General features: G+C 45.2%; 1 protein-coding gene across 1 annotated transcript in view; it reads left to right on the forward strand.

Annotated features, from left to right (window-relative positions):
* Window positions 1-13,377, forward strand: part of MSH2 (mutS homolog 2) — a 54,802-nt gene extending 41,425 nt beyond the window's left edge. The window contains exons 10-16 of the mRNA XM_081188469.1: window positions 750-900; window positions 1,049-1,146; window positions 8,445-8,690; window positions 9,348-9,552; window positions 10,176-10,423; window positions 11,424-11,596; window positions 12,912-13,377. Of these exons, the coding sequence (XP_081044595.1) occupies window positions 750-900; window positions 1,049-1,146; window positions 8,445-8,690; window positions 9,348-9,552; window positions 10,176-10,423; window positions 11,424-11,596; window positions 12,912-13,082 (1,292 nt within the window). The 3' untranslated portion in view covers window positions 13,083-13,377. The remainder of the gene's footprint in view (window positions 1-749; window positions 901-1,048; window positions 1,147-8,444; window positions 8,691-9,347; window positions 9,553-10,175; window positions 10,424-11,423; window positions 11,597-12,911) is intronic.
* The last annotated feature ends 8,887 nt before the right edge of the window (window positions 13,378-22,264 follow it).

Below are 22,264 nucleotides of genomic sequence, written 5' to 3' on the forward strand. Positions count from 1 at the left end.
ACCTGAAGCGTATGTAACCCGAGGTACCACTGTACTATATTGCAAGGGGTCACAAGGGTCATCTAGTCCACCCCCTTGCAATGCAGGAATCTTTTGCCCAGCGTGGGACTCAAACCCATGACCCTGAGTCTTGTGAGAAAGAGAGAAACATCTACCTATATACCTTCTCCACACCATGCACAACAGTGGAAATCTCAGTCATTCTTCCCACTTGCCCTTTTTCTAAACTAAAGAGTCCCAACCCGTGTAAGTTTTTCCTAGTAGGGGAAGTATTTCAGACCCTTGATAACTTCTGGTTGCTCTTTTCTGCACCTTTTTGAGCTCTACAATATCCTTTTGGAGGTGTAGCAGCCAGAACGGTTGAAGTACAGGCATGCGTTTATCCTTTGTGATGATCTTGTCAATCCAGTGTCAATAAATAAAGCATTCCTATAAGAGCTTCTCCCTCTCCTTTGGGTAATCTTAGGTTTCCGTGGCATTACAGTAGAGGGATTTCTAAAGTGGTGAGTGGCACCGCAGTTTGAAACTCCTCTAACTCTTTGCGAGCTAGGTGTTAGGACTTGTTCCAAGCCCTGTGACTATGAGTTAATTTCCCGGCAGGTGGCCTGGTACAATATCAAGCAGCAAAACCCAGCCAAGAGAGAAATTTGACTCACTGAGTGGGGATAACGAAAATGTGATTTGTGTGTTTATAATGCCACCAGTCAGTCATGGATTTTATTCTCCCCCAATCCCTTCCCATGAAACAGGCCTGGAAGCTGGCAAGAGCATCAAATTAGAATGCAACTCCCAGTTTGGACATTTTTTCCGAATCACCTACAAAGAAGAGAAGGTTCTGCGAAACAACCTGAAATATAAGGTCTTGGAAACCCAGAAGAACGGGGTGAAGTTCTCTAACATGTGCGTGAAACACATACCCCTGCCTTTGCCTCGGAACGCCAATGGAAGTGTCCTCTAAACTTCCTGTGGGGTGGGTGCGAGTCAACCTGGCAAGTGTTCTGCCAGGTTCTGGAAGTTTGCTAACGTTTTCCTTTTCGTTCCTGAACAGTCAACTGAAAAGCATCAATGAAGAATACATAAGTATCAGAGGAGAGTATGAAAAAAGCCAGGCCATCGTTGTTAAGGAAATCATCGGCGTTGCCTCAGGTAAGGAACACTGTGTGCTTATACATGGAATCACCAGATATGTTCTGAGGATATGTTTTAACCAGGAGTAAAACACCCACACACCATTTGTGGAGTGCGTACAAAAGTAATTGGTCTGCTCTCAGCCTGCGGCCTCTCTGAAATAGAAATGTGACCCGTCTTGTGGCGAGGACAAACTACGTTAACTGCGGAAAACAATTTGCCAACATGGCCTGCAGCCGTACGTCTGCTTAGAGGTGCCAAGCAGAACTTGGTTGGGTTTTCCTCTGGATATTATATAGCACTCGGCTACGGATCTCAGCACAACTGCTGCTAATGAAACAGAAGGCACTTCAGAACCTTAGCCTTCCTTCCACCTTGGTTTCCTGTCCCTGTTCTGGTTTTCCAGGAACATTCCCTGACATCACGGCCGTTCAGCCTGTGGCAGGTTGGGTGGTCCCGCTTCTAGAAACAAAAGCGAGCACTCTAGCAACTCTGAGCATCAGTTGTCTGAGGTCACAGCATCTCAACCAATGTCTAGAGAGGGCTTTAAAACTGGCAGGAGTTGCCAGGCATCTGTTTTTATATCCAAATACTATTCTTTGCTTTAAAACATGCTGGTGCCATTTTTCCTCACTGATCTATTGTTTTTGGCACGTGTACATGTCCTGTGATTTTTAATGTGACATTTTGCATCTCTGCACCCCTAAGTGTCCTAAAGGGGCGCCATTGCTGAGATCTCTGTGTTCCTGAATCGGATGTAGATTCAAGCAACGGGAACCCTCAAATCCTGTTCCGACAGGGCACTGATGTGCAGGCAGCTTTAGCATGAGTAAGATGGTGATACAGATGAGAAAGACTTGTGGTTTTCTCTTGCGTAAGCTGTTCCAGATTGCTTAAATGCTTGGGTGCAGCGGGCGCCCTAGCACTTGGGCACGGCAGCTAAAGGAATGTGCTGTTCAAACAGTTAGCCTCGTTTAGTGTGTGAGATTGGGCCTCGTAGCGTTTTACCTTTGTGCGCTGCGTTTGCATTTTGCTGCCAGCTGTTTTGAGTGAAACGGAAGTGTTGATTATAACACCACCTGCTTTAGGTGTTAAAACGTGCTGAGAGGTATTGATACTGCACCGCTTAGGTAAAATGGCTGGAAATAAATAAATGGATAAGAAAAGAAATACATTGTCAGCTAGGATTGTCATTTTTTAAAGGTTTTATAAATTGGTTTAATGGTGCATTCATACAACCAGTCCCCTCCCCACCCTTTGTGCTGGCTGCTGTATTTGCCATGTGATTGGATTAAAGCTGAATTAGATCTGAAGGGGTCCAACTTACTAAGACATCTGCAGCCAAAGCTTTATATCACAGGGCACATCCAAACCATCCATTTAAAGTGCTGTGATACCACAGTCATGGCGTCCTTCCAAAGGATTCTGGGAGCTATAGTTGTTGAGTGCGCTGAGAGTTGCTAAGAGACCCCTATTCCCCCTCACAGAGCTACAGGTCCCACAATGGCATAACAACCAGTCCTTCTTCACAGGGAAGTATGGGAATTGTAGCTCTGTGACAAACTACAGTTCCCAGAATTCTTTGAGAGAAGCCATGACTGTCTAAAAAGGCATCATAGTCCTTCAAATGTGTAAACACGGCCATAGTCTGTCCATTTTAGCCCAGTTTTCATCTTGCAAAAGAAAGGAACTTGACATGGCCTCTGTGGTGACTGTTTTGTATCGAGCTGGCAAAAAGACGCAGGTAATTTAGTCGGTGCTGAATCAATCTCACCGAGGACAGCTCTAATAAAAAGCCTGTATAAAATTCATATTTTTAATCTGCTTAATGAACGAACAAATAGATTGCACCATTTAATCTTTTCTTTCTTCATTTGTGGGTGCTCTAGTGTTTAGTTTAGCTGTGGAATCGTCTGGCTTCTTTGTTTGACTACATCTTGTGTTTATTGCTTGACGTGAAATGTACAAAGCACTTTACAGAATTACATAAGCAAAATACAGTTCCCTACCCCAAATGATCTTACAATCAAAATTTCTGTAGTAGAGGTAACACTAAGGGAAGTTGTGGGAAGAGAGATAAGAAGGGGCTGGGAGGACGCCCCCCCCCTCCACGAGCAGGTTTTTTGGGCATGCATGGGGAGCTGCACAGGAGAGGAGAGGTAGTGGGGAGATTAATTGAGCAATCGAAAGTCCATTGCGCAAGCGGAATGGCAGCATTCTGTACAATCTCCAGAGAGCCTCCGCCTGTCAGTTTGTAGGCTGTACATAGTAAGATCGACCAGTGGTTTGACTTTATTATATGGCAGCTTCCTGTGCCCCTTTCCTGCCTGTTATGGGAAAATTAAAAGTACCCTACCACCATGTGTAAAAAAATGAACAAAAACTAGAATCAGGAAATCTGTGACTGAATCTCCATCTCATCTGGTTTGACCCAAAGCCGAAGTGGCTCTACTGGAGCACGCTAGCATGTTCAGCAGCAGTTTCAGGAAAAGTTGCTCGGGTGAATGCCTCCTAGCTTTGTGGGTGCATGGGAGCAGAATTGCAAATGTCTCAGTGAATACATTAGTCGTGGTTTTCTTAACTGCATTAGCTAACACCACCCACCTTCCCTAACTTCTCCTTCCAGGGCAATTATCTATAATTGTTTCCCCAGTAGCCTTTTGTGGGTAGAAACTGGTCTCTGAACATCTGGCCAGACATCGTTGCATGGTAGTTAGAAGATCTTTTGGGGCAATAAAACGCACAATTGGGAGGCGTTGTGAAAGTGAATTGGGGTGTTCGTTTGGGCGGGGCGGGTGGGGATAAGAATGATGCTGTCAAGAAGATCAAATTCTGTCCCTGTGGAAGGTTTTATGTATAATAGAGAGACAGCAGGTCTGTCTTGTCAACCAATTTATGCATTCAGTGTTAACAGCTAGTGATATGCCTTTTCAAAGCCAGGGTTGCTCACAGCAGTTTAATTAGCCCTTGCTCTTTACCAGTTCAATGAGACGGCGAAGGTTTGCACTGGAAAACTTTCCAGAGAGAATACTAAAATGTGCAAGAGTGATTTCCCTGGTGTGCACTTGCAGAATGAGCTTTCCGAGCGCTAAAATGTTGTCACCTGACATCGCTTACATACTTTAGGACTTGGCATATAAGCGGCAGGATCCTTCCTGAGTAGTGTCAACAGGCTCTGAGTGTAGTTGGTTTCAAATGCTTAATTGGAGCTTAATGATACTTTGGCGCAGCCCACAACTAGTGCTTTATAGTACTCAGTGACTCTGTTCAGGCATAGTACCACATCTTGGTTTGATGCTACAACAGGGTGGGGAACTTCAGGGGCTGAATGCAGCCCCCCAAACCTCAATATCTGGCTCATGGGACTTTCCCAGGCAGCATCCCAACTTCCCCTGCTTTACACTGTCTTTGAGCACTTTATCCTGGCTGAAATAAGCTCTGATAGTGTCTCTTCACTTCCCAGGATGGAGAATAGAAAGGATGTGTGGGTGGGTGTTTGTGGGTGTAGAAACTGCCTACCGCACAAAAGCCAAATTTACATTCATTGCTCTTTAGCCTCAGTCCCACTGCCCCACAGCTCTCCATCTAGGCATGCGACAGGTATTATCAGTTCACGAACCCAATTAAAGGACAGTTTGGGTGTGGAACATGGCTGCTTAGGGGGGAGAGGACATGGCCTGGGGTGAAGAGGGCTGCACCAAGGCCCTGGCCTGAGGTTCCTCAGCTCTGATGCAGACTTTAAAAGATCAGCAGCAGCAATTTCAACTGGGCCTGGAAGCAACCGGGCCAGGCAGCCACTGCAGATGAGCTAGATCTGGAATATTTCACTGAGGCTTCTTCCGTGATCAGATGAGCTGCAGCATTCTGCGCTAGCTGCTTCTTGAAACATAGAATACATGTAGGTCGTGTTTCAGTCACTTGTGTGGGAGGTTACTAAAGCATGAGGGACTGAGTTCAACTCTTTATCTGAAAAGAGCATCACATTGGCTCACTAGCTTAACCCAGCAAAATGCACTCCTAGGTTCTGCAGCCGCCTGAGAATCCAACAGATGTTCAGCATTTAGGAGCAACCCCTGGTTGCAAATCTCATCCTTAGTGGGGGATCTAACTCTGCTAGGATAGTTTTGGGCTGTCCCATCATTATCACTTCTTTACTGCCTGGATTAAGCTTCCATTTGTTATCCCTTATGCAGTCAGTAACTGCCTTCAGGCATATTTTTAAGGAATGCAGTGCTTCACCTGAAGTTGAGGGGGGACAGACGTAGTTGGGTGTCATTATTAGGGGCAGACTCAGGACGCGGGTGGCGCTGTGGGTTAAACCACAGAGCCTAGGACTTGCCGATCAGAAGGTCGGCAGTTCGAATCCCCGCAACGGGGTGAGCTCCCTTTGCTCAGTCCCAGTTCCTGCCAACCTAGCAGTTCGAAAGCACATCAAAGTGCAAGTAGATATGTAGGTACCGCTCCGGCGGGAAGGTAAACGGCGTTTCCGTGCGCTGCTCTGGTTTGCCAGAAGCGGCTTAGTCATGCTGGCCACATGACCCGGAAGCTGTACGCTGGCTCCCTCGGCCAATAAAGCGAGATGAGCGCCGCAACCCCAGAGTTGGCCACGACTGGACCTAATGGTGGTTTGGGGTAGTTTGCTTCACTTTGAGTACTGGTGGTTGAGGATTTCAAGAGCCTTCATGGCTGAGTGTTGCACTTAGTGTATATATGTCAGGAGAGGATGGGGGGTTGGGGGAAGATACTGTTCCTGATGAGCACTGCAGTTGTGGTACTGTGTGTTTAAGACTTGACTATCCTCTGCATGCGAAGTCAGGCTCCTGCGGATTGAACGGACTAGGCCAGTAGCGGGTCCAATATTCAAGAAGGTTGTTTTTGCACGGGCTGTAGAGGGAAGTGAGGGGCACATGGGGATCGTCAACCTGGGAAGGTAGCCCATCTAGGAGAAGGAAAACCCTGATCCTAAACCTCTGCTGCCTTGCAGCTAGACTTGTTCCTGAGAAAGGCTTTGGGAGCAAACCCTGAGGAACAACCCGTACCTGCTCGCTTGTTTGACATCTTGGGGTGAAGAAAAGGTTAAAGAGTAAGCCCTGCATCAATCCAAAGTGGAGTCCCTACGATGGTTGGATGGCACCTTGTGCGCCTCCTTCTGGCAACTCCTGCAGCCAAGCTGGTCCAAACATATTGCTCTGCTTTCATTTGGACCAGCCCAGCGAGGCCGAAGGGGGCAGGTCTTGTTGTCCGGGCAGCCCAGCACTTCCATACGCACTACCTAGACTTGTGCCACAGTGGTTTATGTGTCCTTTTTTAATGTAGTGAAATAGGTGTGGCTATTTAGACTGGCTGTTTTTTTAAAGTGAAATGAAAGTGGTAAGGGAGAGGTGTAGGATTTGCTTTGCATGCAGAAGGTCTCAGATTCAGAACCCAGCATCTCCAGATAGGACAGGGAACGTCCGCTGTCTGAAACCCTGGAGAGCAGCTGCCAGCCAGTATGAACAGTACTCAGCTAGATCAGTGTTTCCCAACCTTTTTTGGGCAAAGGCACACTTGTTTCATGAAAAAAATCTCGAGGCACACCACCATTACAGCCCCGTGACGTCAGCGCGCAGCGTCACGCCGGGAGGGACATGAATTGCTAGCAAATTACATAATCACCTCCTTGAGGGCTGGCTCATCTTCTCCGAAGGCAGAACCCCATTAATTAACAGGACAGACTCACACCATAGCCAAGACGAGGGGGGAAAACCTCAGTCATGCACAGTCATGCACATGTGGGGGCTAAATGAGGACGAAGACCGGGCAGAGAGCAGGGTTCAAATCACCCCACCTGGCCAGGACAATCCCTGGGTGCTCGCCTGACCCACCTCGCAGGGCTGTTGTTGCGAGGATAACACGGGGAGAACCACGCGCGCCCCCGGGAGCTCCTTGGAGGAGAAAGCGGGCGATGAATGCAATGCACGAAATATATGAGAGGCGACCAGGTTTTGCAGGTGAGGGGCACCCGCCAGCCTCCGCTTCCAACACCCAGCGCAACGACGCCGAAGTTTCCCCCCGGGCTCGGCTCGGGGAGCAGCGCTGCTCCCCCCCGGCTCCCCTTCGCCCTCCCGGCTCTCTCTGCCGCCCACTGGGGACCCCCCTCACCTGCCAAGTCCGGAGCGCCGATGGAAGTTGCATGCATGCATGCAGGGCGCCGCGTTGCCATTGCATTGCACTGCACTCCATGCAACGCCTGCACGCATGCATTGCCTTGCACGCCCGCCAAGGGGTCTCCTCGCGGTCCAATGCGTCCCCTCCGGCGCGGATGCAGCATTGCAAAAATAAAAAACCCCCGACGCAGCCCTACCTGGGGGGCAACCTCCGCCTCCGCCGCTCCACCTCCGCGGGGATCCCCGGGCTCCATCCTGCCGCCCGATCTCCGCGGGGGCGCAGGCAGGCTGCGCGGGGTCTGTGCGGAAGAGCCCCTGCCCGCCCGGCCGCCGCCGCTGCGCTCATTCCATGGCCGGGAGAAGAGCGCTTCAAACAAAACGCCCGGCCCGCCAGGCCACGCTGGGAAACGTAGTTCGCGCACCCCGCGCGGGCGCGGAGCCCAAGGGCAAGGGGACTACGGATCCCGGCAGCCCCCGCGCCGGGGACGGAGGGGGAGAGGCTGGGTGCAGGGATGGAGGGACGGGTGGGCGAGCGAGTGAGTGAGTGGCAGCCGCCAAGCCTTGGCCGAGAGCCAGGAAGGGCCTCCCCGGAGGAGGAGGAGGGAGGCGCAGAGCGGGAGGGAGGGAGGGAACCCCAGGGGTCATCTAGTGAAGGCGCCCCAATCGAAAATTTGACTTTAAAAAAAAAAAATCTTTCGAATTTTTTAATTTTTCCCGCGGCACACCAGGCAACATCTCGCGGCACACTAGTGTGCCGCGGAACAGTGGTTGGGAAACACTGAGCTAGATAGACCCTTGATAGGACTTCGTATAATGCAGATTCCTGTGTGGACACTGAGCCTGCAGGGAGAGGGACCACTCAGCCAGAGGGGACAGCAACACATTTCACTGAGGTGCAAGGATATTGCATAACTGAAACGGCTGCACCTGCAACCATGAAGCCAGGACCCCAATTGACGCCCCCACCTTGGGATATTCAAATGCAAAGAAAGAAAAGTGTTCTATGTTCTCACCTGCAAGTTGGCTTATCACATCACCAGCTAGAATTCTCATTGTATGCTAGGATGGTAGAAGTTGATAGAAGCGGGTGGCAGTGCCAGATTAATGTCTGGATTCCTTTTAGATTTCTGCAAAGCAGGAAGCTGCATTGAGCCTGTGCTTTTCCTACAGGGTATAAGGAGCCCATACAGATCCTGAGTGATGTCATAGCCCAGCTGGATGCTATTGTCAGTTTTGCTCATGCGTCAAATGCAGCGCCAACCCCATACGTACGTCCAACAATTCTGGAAAAGGGGACAGGGAAGATTGTGCTGAAAGCCTCAAGACACCCCTGCATTGAAGTTCAAGATGACGTTTCCTTCATCCCGAACGATGTGACCTTTGAGAAGGGCAAGCAGATGTTCCATATCATTACCGGTAAAAACTTCGTTTATATGCCATGCCTGTTTCCCCTCTTGCCTCCATCTTCTGTGTTGTATGTGTGCGTGTTATTTATGAGGATGCTTTTAAAATAAGCCTGTATCCTGGCCTCAAAACAGAGAAGAAATGAGCCTATAATAATTTCTGCAGATGAGCGTTCTGCATTTAGGTGGGTGTTTTGATTTGAAATGGGGAAGCAATCTTCAGGCAAGCCTTAATGTTTCAGCTTTCAAGTTTGAAGCCTGACAACCAGTGCAAAACTGACCCAACAGGCAAATCAGTGGAAGTGATTTTCATAAAATGCAGTTGGAACAGCCATGGTTGCATTGGTGGTGGTGTTGCTCACTGACAAGGTAGAACAGCTTATGAATATGATAATTAATCAAAAGTTAATAAAGAAGGACATTGAAGAATAGCTGTATTTAATCAGAATTAATGTTGTTTTGTTGGTTTTAGGTTTCATTTTGCTTCAATAGATATTGTTTTTATATCATGTACAGTGTAAACTGCATAAAGATTTTTGAAATACTAAGTGGTTTAAAATAAAAAAGCACAGTATGTTAAACTGTGAAGTTGCATATTAGGTTGTCAAGAAGACCTTTACTCCTCCTGCTTGAAATGCCGCTTAATTTCCTGCTGCTACTTGCTCTGCAGGACCAAACATGGGAGGGAAATCCACCTACATCCGCCAGACAGGGATGATTGTTCTCATGGCCCAGATTGGCTGTTTTGTGCCATGTGACTCTGCAGAGATAAGCATTGTGGATTGCATCCTGGCCCGGGTAGGAGCTGGGGACAGCCAGTTGAAAGGCGTGTCTACATTCATGGCGGAAATGTTGGAGACGTCTGCCATCCTTAGGTAAGATCTTCGTTTGCAAACCTTGCTCGCCAGAAGCCCCAAGTGTTTCTGCAAGCTTAGTGACCCCACTCCCCAAGGTCCTTGTGATCTGTTTTGTGCACAGGACAGATACTCTCTGAAACTGGCTACAGCCACTGGAGAATAGTATATTTTTGAGAATCTCAGAAGTCTCCAAACATAGGAAGAAAACAACGGGCTCATTTTGCTTCTAAGTTGATTGCCGTTTTAGTTCAGTATTATTGGGAACAAATGGGACCTACAGCCAAATGTTTCAGTATCCTGTGTTCCTGTTCAGTCCCATAGTCAGATATCAGTACCCTTCTCCAGGACACTCCATTCCACACGTAGGTTCTTCACCCTCCTTCCCATGAAATTCAGACATTTACATTCTTTGGCTACTTAGCATCCTCAGTCCCTGAAGTACTTTTGGAGTGTTTGGGCTACACAGGAGTTCTAAACTTTGGAAATAGAGGGAATGTTATCTGGAGGAGGCTCTTAAAAGAGAGGAATGTTGAGAAAGTAGAATTTGTGTATCCTTGATTGTTTAGGGGCCAGTGGTGTAGTTTTCCTGTTTAGTTTTGAAGCTGTACCACTTTTGACAACTTTATTGCCTCTGGTTTTAGGATTGCAACAGAAAACTCATTGGTAATCATTGACGAGCTTGGGAGAGGAACATCTACCTATGATGGGTTTGGATTGGCCTGGGCAATCTCTGAATATATTGCCAGCAAAATTGGAGCGTTTTGCATGTTTGCCACTCATTTTCACGAACTGACCGCACTTGCTGACGAGATCCCCACCGTGAATAACTTGCACGTCACAGCGCTAACCACAGAGGACACGCTGACAATGCTGTATCGTGTGAAAAATGGTGAGGCTCGCTTCAGATCCCTGGAACAAAGCCACCTTGTTTACTGTAGAGCAGCCTTCACCAGCCTGATGTCCTCCAAATGTTTGGGACTACGACTCCCATCATCCCTGCCCGTTGGCCATGCTGGCTGGAGCTGATGGAAGCTGGAAGGCACCACATGGGGGAAAGTTGGCATTGTGAGAAACCTATGGCCTTCCAGACATTGTTGGAATCCAAATCACTTAGCCACTGGTCAGGGATTATGGGAATTGGAGTTCAACAACACCTGGTGAGCCATAGATTCCCTGGCCCTAGTTTAGTGTATTGTGAACACTGGACTCATGTGCTCCCCCACCCCTCCACCTGGCCAGGAAGAGGAGTTGGGAAGCTTTCACTTTTAGTTAGCAGCTTGTCATATCACCTGGAGGGCAAACTCTGGTTAACCCACACTAGCTGATTGGTTTCAAACAAGCCTGCTTTAAACTACTTTGAGAAACTGGCTTGTTGAAGCAGCCATGGTTAATGTTAGCCACCGTTCCTGTTTTGAATGACACAGGAAGCCACCATTAACTTTCCAAGCTACTCCTCTTTTGGGGGTGTCCCAACATTGCTTGGCTCTGGGCTGGATATGTACATATTTCAGTACCCTTTTCCATTCCTGTCCTCTGAATCCTTTCCAATTTATGGCCCCCGCAAATTACTTTTAATGGTTGACACATAATGCTTTTGCAACCCCAAATGGACATTTTCCTTTTGTACTCTTGTCCCATTTTGATAACTTACTGCTTCTTAGCAATGTTCACTTTTATGGTGTTTGAAACCCCCTGACCCAGGCTGAGTTTCAGATTTCCCCAGCTCAAGCAGGATTATGTTTAACTGCTAGAAATTGGGGCTGAGTTTGACCCGGACATCACTTTTCAGGCAGTCAGTCCCCCCTCTTTCTGAAATAGGCAGCATGGAATCAGATGCACAGGTTGTGCTTTCACCTTTTGAGGACTGACCCCAGTGATGCTTCTTCCAGGGCCTTGTGACCAGAGCTTTGGCATCCACGTGGCAGAGCTAGCTGCTTTTCCCAAGCATGTGATAGAGAATGCCAAGACAAAGGCCTTGGAGTTGGGGGAGTTCCAGACCGTTGGAAATCCACAGGCCGAGGAGGAAGAGCCACCAGCCAGGAACTTCTACAAAGAGAAGCAGGTTTGCTAACTGTCATACGCTTGTTGAAATCATTTCTTTCCCCCTTTTCTATAATGTATCTACAAGATTTAGATACGGATTTGTCAACAAGAACCTCTTAAGTGATACCACTGCCCCTGGAATGGTGCCCACAAAAAAACATTATAGGGTGCCTAGTATACTCTGCCTGCCTTCCTGTCTCTTGAATCCAGGTGATGGGTTGAGCTCCTGTTGCTCTGTCTCAGCTTTTGCCAACCTAGCAGCTGGAAAGCACACCAGTGCAAGTAGATAAATAGGTACCACTGCAGCAGGAAGGTAAACGGGTTTTTTTTGGTGCACTCTAGCTTCCGTCACGGTGTTCCATTGCGCCAGAAGCGGTTTAGTCATGCTGGCCACATGACTCAGAAAGCTGTCTGTGGACAAATGCCAGCTCCCTTGGCCTGAAAAATGAGATGAGTGCCACACCCCACAGTTGCCTTTGACTGGACTTAACCATCCAGGGGTCCCTGTCTCTCTATGTCATTTATCAGAAGACTGATACCCACTTTGAGCTCCCTGAGCCATCTCCTCCAAAACCAGGAAATTTAGCTTACTGCATCACTGAGAGTTTTGCATTGTGCGGCCTCTTTGCTTTAAGATGATGATTTGTGGGTGAGCAACAGCTGCTGCATTAACAACTGCTCAGATGATACTTTCTGTGTTTTTGAAGCACTGGCTTACAAAAGCTCACTCGCCAATGTGTGTTTAATGCTTAATCCTTTTCAGTCTGCAAATTTCTTCCCTGATTTCTTCAGTTAGACTGATGCTGTCCAGACACGTTTGCTGAATGGTATAAACAGAACTGTAAAGAACGCTTTGTGAACTGATTTTGAGAAGTAGCCATGTCAGTTTGCTGCAGCAAGGAAACTCTAGTTGCACCTTAAGATAATGAACCAGATTATTGTAGCCTGGGGTTTTACGGACTAAAGCTCATCTCATCAGTTACACACAGTATTAGGAATTAAAGGCTATCAGGACTTGTATAAATCACTTGGGTGCAGCAGCCAAAGCAAATAGATTCTGTGATAACAATCAGTATTCACACACAGACACACACTTTAACTAGGAGTCTGAATCTAGATCTTCTGTGTATCACATCTGCTTAATTTGCCATTTTCTGCCATTTTAAGTCATTGATCCACAAACCCATGGTTGTTGAAATTGCTATTTTCAGTGCCAGACGAATGCATTCGTAGAAATGGTGCAGTAGAAGCCTCTGAGGCTCCCCACCCATGCTGCAGAGGAATCCAGGAGGACGCAAATCAGAGGCTGAACATCATTTTCTTTTCCTTTCTAGGAAGGTGAAAAAATAATCAAGGATTTCCTTTCTAATGTGAAAGCATTGCCACTGGCGGACATGTCTGAGGAGGACATCAGAACCAAACTGAAGCAGCTGAAAGATGAAGTCGGGGCAAAAAACAACAGCTATGTGAACGAAATCCTTTCCCAAACAAAGCTAATTGCGTGACATGAGAAAATCTAAACAAGGAGCCGTTTGAACTCAGGTTGGAAGTGCACAGTCGCATTCAGCCAAAGGCCATTGCCAAAGGAGGTGATGCCACGTCCTGTTTCTCACAATGGCAGGTGCCATGTTAAATACTGGAGACCAGAACAAAATGTTATTTCCCAGCTAGGACTAACTTGCATGTTACTTATTGAGTGGTTTTCTCCTATGATGGGTTGTGGATATGTTGAAAATTTTCTATGGTGTTCTAATTTTGAAATGGTTGCCCTTAAATAAATGCAATGCATCATGGTTTGAACTTTTACTCCTTGTTTTATTTCCGCTGCATATAGAAATATTTAAATAAGCAACAGTAGGAAAACAGAATTGGACATGGTGCTCGCTATTGCTAGAAATGTTCTCCCATGCCTTATTACATCTGTGTTGAGACTCTGTTAGTTCAGCAGTTTACAATGGGGGTGGGGAGGCCTTTTTAGCTTGAGGGCCGCATTTCCTCCTGGGAAACCTTCCAGGGGCCAGAGGAAAAAATAGGTAGAGCAACAGCTGTAGTAGGCAAGAGGTATAACCACAGTTCAAGAACGCTCTCCAGCCACAAGCAGAAGGACTCAAGGGAGCAGTGAGGGGCATGGCCTGGGGTGGAAGATAACTAGAGAAGGTTTTGAGGGCCAGATACAGTGGCCTGGAGGACTGCTTTTGGCCCCCTGGCCTGAGATTTCCCCACTTACCCCTTATTTACAATATTGACTGAGTGAGAACTACAGGTGGGTAAAGGAAGGGGGGAATTTACAGTGCAGTCAATACTGCAAATCAAGTAAAAGTAGCTTTCTAAGAAGGAAGAATCGGGCCTGGAAGGTGGAGCTGTTTTGAGCACCAGAATGGAATGGAGCTCACAGTTCTTTTGCCTAAATATACACTCCTGGTTGTCACTGGGAGTTTTCTTTGTCATTCCAGCTGAATAATTTCGGGAAAGGGCAACACTTCACTGGTAGAGCATACAGGAGCTTCCAGGTTCGATCCCTGGCATCTCCCAAGGATGGAGAGACCTCCATCTGAATCCTGGAGAACCGCTGCCAGTCTGGGTAGATGGACCAATTGGTCAGACTCAGTATAAGATGGCTTTGTATGACCCCAACTATACCCCAAGTACATTAGTACTGTCCTCAACCTACGATATCATTGGGAGACTGAAAGTTCTGGTGGCATCAAAATGTGCACGCACACTACACTAGACATCTTACTTTGTGTGGGGAAATATAACATCAAAGGTGGCTTTTGCAGCCCGATCCTGTGCATATCAACATCAGAATAAATCTCACTAATTTCCATGAAACTTACTCATGAGTTGGATTGCAGCCTTAGTTTGGATGGATTCCAAGGGTAAAATCCCTTCTTCTGCAAAGCGAGAGCCCAACTCTTCCACAGGCTCCGAGGTAAGAAATCATCCACCATACAGGCTGTACCTTGCTGTTTTCTTCAAGCAGAGAGAAGGAAAAGCTACTTGTTCTAATTTCTGCCCCCCCCCCCGACTTTCTGGAGTACATTTGCACTGAATGCAGAGCCATCAAAGCCTCACAGCTGAAATTGTGCTGCTATTGAGTGTCCAAGTGTCACTTGACTGTCAGCCGTGTGTGCCGATGAGATTTTCTTCCTCTGGTGTGCTTATTTACACTGGTAATTCATCCAAAGAAGGTACTGAGGACTGAAGGCACCGACAATATTAGCAGTTCATTCAGTGGCTTTTCAGTTACGGAGTAAAATAGCATTTGGTTGCAGTGAAAGACCTTTTTTCCCTCTTTTTACAAAACATGGCCCACGGTGGTATATTTCAGAGGTGCTGTCATCTTTGAAAAGGATGGTTTCTGCTTCTATTCAGCGGAGGAAATTGGGATATTATATGGTAGAGTTGTGAGCATTAGGCAGGCAAATGCACTTGCAGTATTTCATTTTCGGGGGGGGGGGATTGCAGAATGCCCATTTTTTACTTGGTGTTTGAAAGCACCACCCTGGGTCCGCATTTCTCTGTTTTTTCATTGGTGAGGCTGGGCCACTGCCTGAAATAAGAAAGTTTGCATTTAATAATAATAAATGTGCTGGAAGTCAGCCACTCGGCACATATAAGAGCGGTAGACTCGTAATCTGGTGAACTGGGTTTGCTTCCCCGCTCCTCCACATGCAGCTGCTGGGTGACCTTGGGCCAGTCACACTTCTCTGAAGTCTCTCAGCCTCACTCACCTCACAGAGTGTTTGTTGTGGGGGAGGAAGGGAAAGGAGAATGTTAGCCGCTTTGAGACTCCTTAGGGTAGTGATAAAGCGGGATATCAAATCCAAACTCCTCCTCCTCCTCTTCTTTATTGCACCACCAGGGCGGCGTCCTGGTGATGCAGCAATAAAACTGCTAGCGCCTTTGCAAAGCTAAGCGTGAGCCAGCACGGTTTCAAATTGGGGGACCACGTGTTGAGATTCCTACTTTGCAGGGGATTGATGACCCTCAGCGTCCCTTCCAACTCTACAATTCTATGTTTCTATCTGCCTCACATATGACTTAAGGTGTGGGACAGATGGGCATGGTTTGGGAGAAGTTGCCTCGGGCTCATGGGGACACATGTTAGGCCAACTCTGGCTTGCAAACTGGAGGTTCCCCGTCCCTAGCCAACAACATTATTATTTTTTTTTTTTTTATAAAATTTTTATTGGTTTTACAACATTTTTGAGAAAAACAGACAAACATTAAAAATGACGAACATACACGTATAGTTTCAAACATATTTTCATAAACCTCTTTTCTAGGACTTCCCCATACCCCCCCTCTCTGCATCCCAATGTCCATAGTTCAATTAGCAACTCCCAATTATTACTTTCCAATCTCTATCATCTTAGTCCTCTCTTACAGTCTGACCTTATGTCCCTGTACCCCTTTGTTTCTGGAAACCACGACATTTTAACATTCATTAAGTTTATAGTAGTCCTTAAGATAGCTTTTAAATTTTTTCCAATCTTCTTCCACCGTCTCTTTTCGTTGGTCACGGATTCTGCCTGTCATCTCGGCCAGTGTCATATAGTCCATCACTTTCATCTGCCATTCTTCCAAAGTGGGTAGATCTTGTGTCTTCCAATACTTTGCGATGAGTATTCTTGCTGCTGTTGTGGCATACATAAAAAAAGCTCTGTCTTTCTTTGTCACTAATTGGCCGACAATGCCCAAGAGAAAGGCCTCTGGTTTTTTAGGAAAAGTACACTTAAGTACCTTTTTCATTTCATTATAGATCATTTCCCAGAAGGCCTTAATCTTCGGGCATGTCCACCAAAGGTGATAAAAGGTACCTTCAGTCTCCTTACACTTCCAACATTTATTATCGGGCAAATGATAGATTTTTGCCAGCTTGACTGGGGTCATGTACCACCTGTATACCATTTTCATAATGTTTTCCTTTAAGGCATTACATGCCGTAAATTTTATACCGGTGTTCCATAACCATTCCCAGTCAGCTGACATAATGTTATGTCCAACATCCTGAGCCCACTTAATCATAGCCGATTTAACTGTTTCATCCTGTGTGTTCCATTTCAACAGCAAGTTGTACATTCTAGATAAATTCTTAGTATTGGGTTCTAACAGTTCAGTTTCTAATTTTGATTTTTCCACCTGGAAACCGATTTTCCTGTCCTGTTTAAAAAATTCCATTATTTGGCGATATTGGAACCAATTTTCTACTTTATGCTTCAATTTCTCCTGACTTTGTAGTTTGAACTTATCTCCATCCTGTTCTAAAATTTCCCAATACTTCGGCCATCCGACCTCCATATTGAGTTTTTTCACTGCTTTAGCCTCCACTGGTGACACCCATCTAGGGGTTTTGTTTTCCAATAGATCTTTATATCTTATCCAAACATTAAACAATGCTTTTCTGACAATGTGATTTTTGAAGGCACTGTTAACTTTATCATACCAAAGATATGCATGCCAACCAAAAGCATTATTGAAACCTTCCAGATCCAAGATGTCTGTGTTCTCGAGGAGCATCCATTCTCTGAGCCAGCAAAAAGCTGCTGCCTCATAGTACAATTTTAGGTCCGGCAGGGCAAAACCCCCTCTTTCTTTAGCATCTGTCAGTATCTTAAATTTAATTCGGGGCTTTTTGCCCTGCCAGACAAATTTCGAGATATCTTTGTGCCACCTCTTAAAACATTCCATCTTATCAATAATCTGCAAGGTCTGAAACAAAAATAACATTCTAGGCAATACATTCATTTTAATTACTGCAATTCGGCCTAACATTGACAATTTCAAATTTGACCATATTTCTAAATCTTTTTTAATTTCTGACCAACATTTTTCATAATTGTCCTTATACAAATTCTGATTCTTGGATGTTAGATAAACCCCTAGATATTTGACCTTCTTGACCACAGTCAGACCTGTTTCCTCTTGAAATTTCTCCTTTTCCATATCTGTTAGGTTTTTCCCTAAAACTTTGGTTTTTTGCTTGTTCAACTTAAATCCAGCTACCTGGCCAAACTGTTGTATTATTTCTAATACCTTTTTCGTACTAGTGTTTGGCTCTTGCAAAGTCAATACTAGGTCATCTGCGAACGCTCTTAACTTATAATGTTTAGCTCCGACCTGCACACCTTTGACCTGCTGGTCATTTCTTATCATGTTCAGCAACACCTCCAGAACTGAAATAAAAAGTAATGGGGAAATCGGGCACCCCTGTCGTGTTCCTTTTTCTATCTTAAGCTCCTCAGTCACAACATTATTTACAATCAGTTTGGCTTTTTGTTCAGAGTATATTGCAGCCATACCATTTTCAAAACCCCGGCCTACCCCCATCCCATGGAGATTCTTCTTCATAAAACTCCAAGAAATATTGTCAAAGGCTTTCTCCGCATCCACAAAAATCAATACTGCTTTAGTATTTATATTCACCTCTAGCTTTTCCAGAATGTCTATTACATTCCTTACATTATCTGCCAGGTGTCTTTTAGGGAGAAAGCCTGCTTGGTCCTTATGAATCATCTCCATCAAAACTCTTTTGAGTCTTTTTACCAAAATGTCTGCAAAAATTTTGTAATCCACATTGAGCAATGATATTGGGCGGTAGTTCTTGAGTTGGGTCTTTTCAGTCTCTGACTTTGGTATGAGTGAAATATATGCCTCTTTCCACGATTCAGGTGCCCTTTTTCCTTCAAGGATCTCATTACAAACTTCTCTTAATGGTTGAGTCAACCATTCCTTCAACGATTTGTAGTATCTAGAAGTCAGTCCATCTGGTCCCGGAGATTTGCCCAGTTGCATATTCTGAATGGCAGCCTCTATCTCTTGTTCTGAGATTCTCTGGTTCAAGTCCATCTTACTTTGATGAGAGATATTTTGTAGTCCATATTTTCCAAGGAATTTGTCTATATCTTCTTCATTTTGCGGGCCTTGAGTGTAAAGTTTTTTGAAGTAACTTAAAAAGCAATTTCTAATTTCATTGGGTTTAGATATATTCTTTCCATCCACCTCCAGGCTTATAACTGTATTTAGTTTCTGCCTTTTCTTCAGTTGCCATGCCAAAAGTTTGCCACATTTATTTGCTGATTCAAAAGTCTTTTGCTTCATTTGCCTTATCTTCCATTCAATCTCTTGGTTCATCAATTCCATATATTGTGTTTGATATAATTTGATCTCTCTTAGGATGTCCTGAGACTTTGGTTTTGTTCTTAATTTCCTCTCTCCTTCCTTTATCATTTCCAGAATCTTCACTTTTTTCTCATTTTGTTTTTTCCTCTTTGTTGAGTTTTGTTGAATCAAAAATCCTCTCATCACCGCTTTACTTGCGTCCCAGATCACTCTTTTCTCCACGTCGGTCCTCAAATTTATTTCAAAATAGTCTTTTAAAGTCTTTTGGGCCTTCGTGAGAATCTCCTTGTCTCGAAAGAGGGTGTCATTCATTCTCCATCTAAATTGACCAGTTATTGTAAGTTTCATCTCCATCTTCACGGCGTTATGGTCGGAGCAAGTTTTTGGGCAGATTTCCACTTTCTTGATCTTTGGGGCCATTCCACTAGTAACCCAAATTTGATCAATTCTGGTCCAGGTCATCATTGCTTGGGAGAAAAAGGTTCCCTCTCTCTCCAGAGGGTTCCTTGTTCTCCAAATATCTATCAAGTCCATATTTTCAGTCATTTCGAAGAAAGTCTTAGGGAGTCTCCCTTCTTTGGTGACTGTAAGTCTTTGTGCCTTGTCCATATTAGTGGAGACCACGCCATTCATGTCTCCCATAATTATCATATTGTAATCCAAATAGTCCATCAAAGTTTCATGAAGTCTCTTAAAGAAGTCGGATTTACCTTCATTTGGTGCATAAATTCCAACAACTAAGAATTTTTCTCCTTGTACTTGTATCTCCACAGCCAGATATCTCCCTTGTTCATCTTTGAATATCATTTTTGGAGCCCATTTCTCCTTCACATATATTACAACTCCTCTCTTCTTAACTTTGTCTGATGAAATAAATTCTTGTCCTAGCCTTTTATTTGAAAGTAATCTCCTGTGGGCTCTAGTTATGTGAGTTTCTTGTAAGCATATCAAGTCCAATTGTTCTCTATTCAATATATGAAATACTTGTCTTCTCTTCAAAGGCCCATTGAGCCCATTACAATTCCAACTAAGGAATTGCAGAGCCATCTTGTTATTTTCCTAAGGCTCCTCCAACAGCTCCGAGTTGTTGCTCTTCTTCTGATGGTGGTGGTTTTTGTCCAAACGAGAGATTCAGGATGTCCAGTGCTCTCCTCTGTTCTGCAAGTACGTCCACGGTCCCCTTCTGTAAGTCCTCCTGGTATCTTGCCAAAAATTTGTCTTTATCTTGGATTGTCTTTATTTTCACTTTCTTTGCCTTGTAGTCGAATGACAGTCCTTGTGGGAACTCCCACCTGAAGCGAATAGAGTTCTTCTTTAGCAGGAGAACCAAGTCCTTATAAAAGTTTCTTAAATCCAAAATGTATTTTGGGATGTCTTTGAAGATTTGTACAGCTGAATTTCCAATTTGCAGGGCCTTTTCAAAGTGTAATCCTAATATTTTGTCTCTTTCCTCCTTGGATCTGAGTGTAATCAGACAGTCTCTCGGTGTCTTTCTATCTTGCTTTTTACCCAATCTGAAGGCAGTCGTAATTTTAAATTCGTCTTCTTCGAGGTCCCAGCAATCCGTAAACTCCCGTGTCAAATATTCCACAAGGCTGTCTCTTTCATTCTCCGGAATCAGTCTTAATTTTAAATTTCTCTCTTTCCTCTGTAACTCCCACAAGGCCAAAGTTGCATCATGCTCACAGACCTTCTTGGCAAGTGGCTCTAACTTCTCCTGTGTCTCTCCAGCAGTGGCTTTGGCCTCCTCGGCAATTTGGCGCGTAGTAGCGTTCTCCTCTACCAATTTATTTATAGATTCTGTATTCTGGTTTAATCTTGCTGATATTTCTGTCAATTTTTGTGTGTTCTCTGAAGTCTGTTTTGTCAAAGACTCCAGGGTTTGGTTTATCTTGAGCAGGGCCTCTGTCACAGCTTCCATAGATACGGCTGCTCCTGTTGCGCCTGAAATTGAGCCTCTTTTCTTTGCCTGTTGCAGCTGCAACTGTTGTTGTTGTTGTTGCTGCTTGATCTTGGCTCTTGTGACTATCTCTTCTTGTGGGCCACTCATGTCAAGGTCAATTCCCACGGGATTTGTTCTCCCTTGGAAAATTCCACTGTCTTAAGCCGTGCCGGACTTTACTTTATCCTCTAGAGGGAGCAAATCAAAATGGCCATAGAGCAAAATTTCCAAATACCAAAACAAAGGAGACAGTCCAAAAAGTAAGAAAAAGGGAGATTAACACAGTCAAAGTCAATGTTGCTAAATACCTATAACTTCAATTTGCCACAGTTGCCCAATTTATACTGTTTCTTCTTATAATATACAATAGTCAGGCAGTGTGGAAACTTTGTATCAAAGTATCACTTCACAGGGAAAAGTCAGTTCAGTGTACTAAAAAGGCAGACCGTTTCGTACTTTCAAACAGATGAGACAGCAGAGATTTTTTTCCTCCAAATAAGTCATGCAGTTAATGGTCAGATTCACCTCCCCTCTGCCCTTCTTGCTAGAGGGGAGATCAAAGGTTTAAATGTCCGGTTTAGCTGATCAAAGGACGGGTTTAAACGGATGCAGGTTTAGAGCTCCGTTGCTTTCGCCTTCATGCAGTCGGGGGGAGGCAGACTTCCTTTGTTTAAATCTCCCCCGTTTTTAGCCCAATTTTTAAAATTGAAAGAGTCCCGGTTATTTTTCAGTTCTTACTCACGGGGAATCAGTCCAAATTTTCTTTTCAGGAAGGAATCGGCGCTCTCCGCTTATGGCGACGCGGCTTCACTTCGCAGGCTGGGTAGCGACTCTCAGCACCGCGCTCACTCCCGATGTCGATCCGTAGCCTTTAAAAAGGCTCTTTCACGGTACCGGGGGGCGCGAAGGTGCCCACCGAGTCTCCTTGTTCTCAGGCTTCCGCGCCTGGGATTTTAGGGGTCCCCCGCTTGCCGTAGCGGGTAAGACCCGAACTTGCGAAGCAGTCCTTCTCCGGAGCTCGGAGCTAGGACCGCCATTAAGCGCTGGCACCGACCGGAAGTCCTAGCCAACAACATTATTAGCCACTTGGTGCTTCAAAGCATAATGGCATTGGGAATGGTCTAAAAGTTAATGATACCATTACGCTGCAATAAGCATCTCAACAGAACACTGCCTGGTTGTCCTGTATAGCCTCCTTGAGCATGTGATAGATGAATACGTAATTCTGCCTCGCATGTGCTAATCTAGATAATTGCCATCATAACAAGATTTTGTTTCTGAAGATCTACAGTAAATAACTTGCTCTTACATTTCTCTTAGCCTCCCCCACAACAACCAGCCTTAAAAAAAAGCAAAAAGCTGTATTGCTAAACGTCCGAATTCTAAATATATTCTCTCATCTGTTTATTTCAGCTTGGCATTTATCTTCATTGGGGGGGGGGGGATGGTGAGATGCGCTTGGAGTGCATTCTGACAAGTCATCACTGTGATGAAAATAAATGACATTTAAAGCAAGAAATAAAAATAAAATAAATCTTCGGTTTTTGCCCATGCACATCCAAAAGTTGCTTATTAAAGAGAATATCCTTTCCAGCAAGGTGGCACAAATGTTTCTAACAT

This window comes from Podarcis bocagei (genome assembly GCF_964188305.1).
Source record: "Podarcis bocagei genome assembly, chromosome: 3".
In the NCBI taxonomy this organism is placed as follows: Eukaryota; Metazoa; Chordata; class Lepidosauria; order Squamata; family Lacertidae; genus Podarcis; species Podarcis bocagei.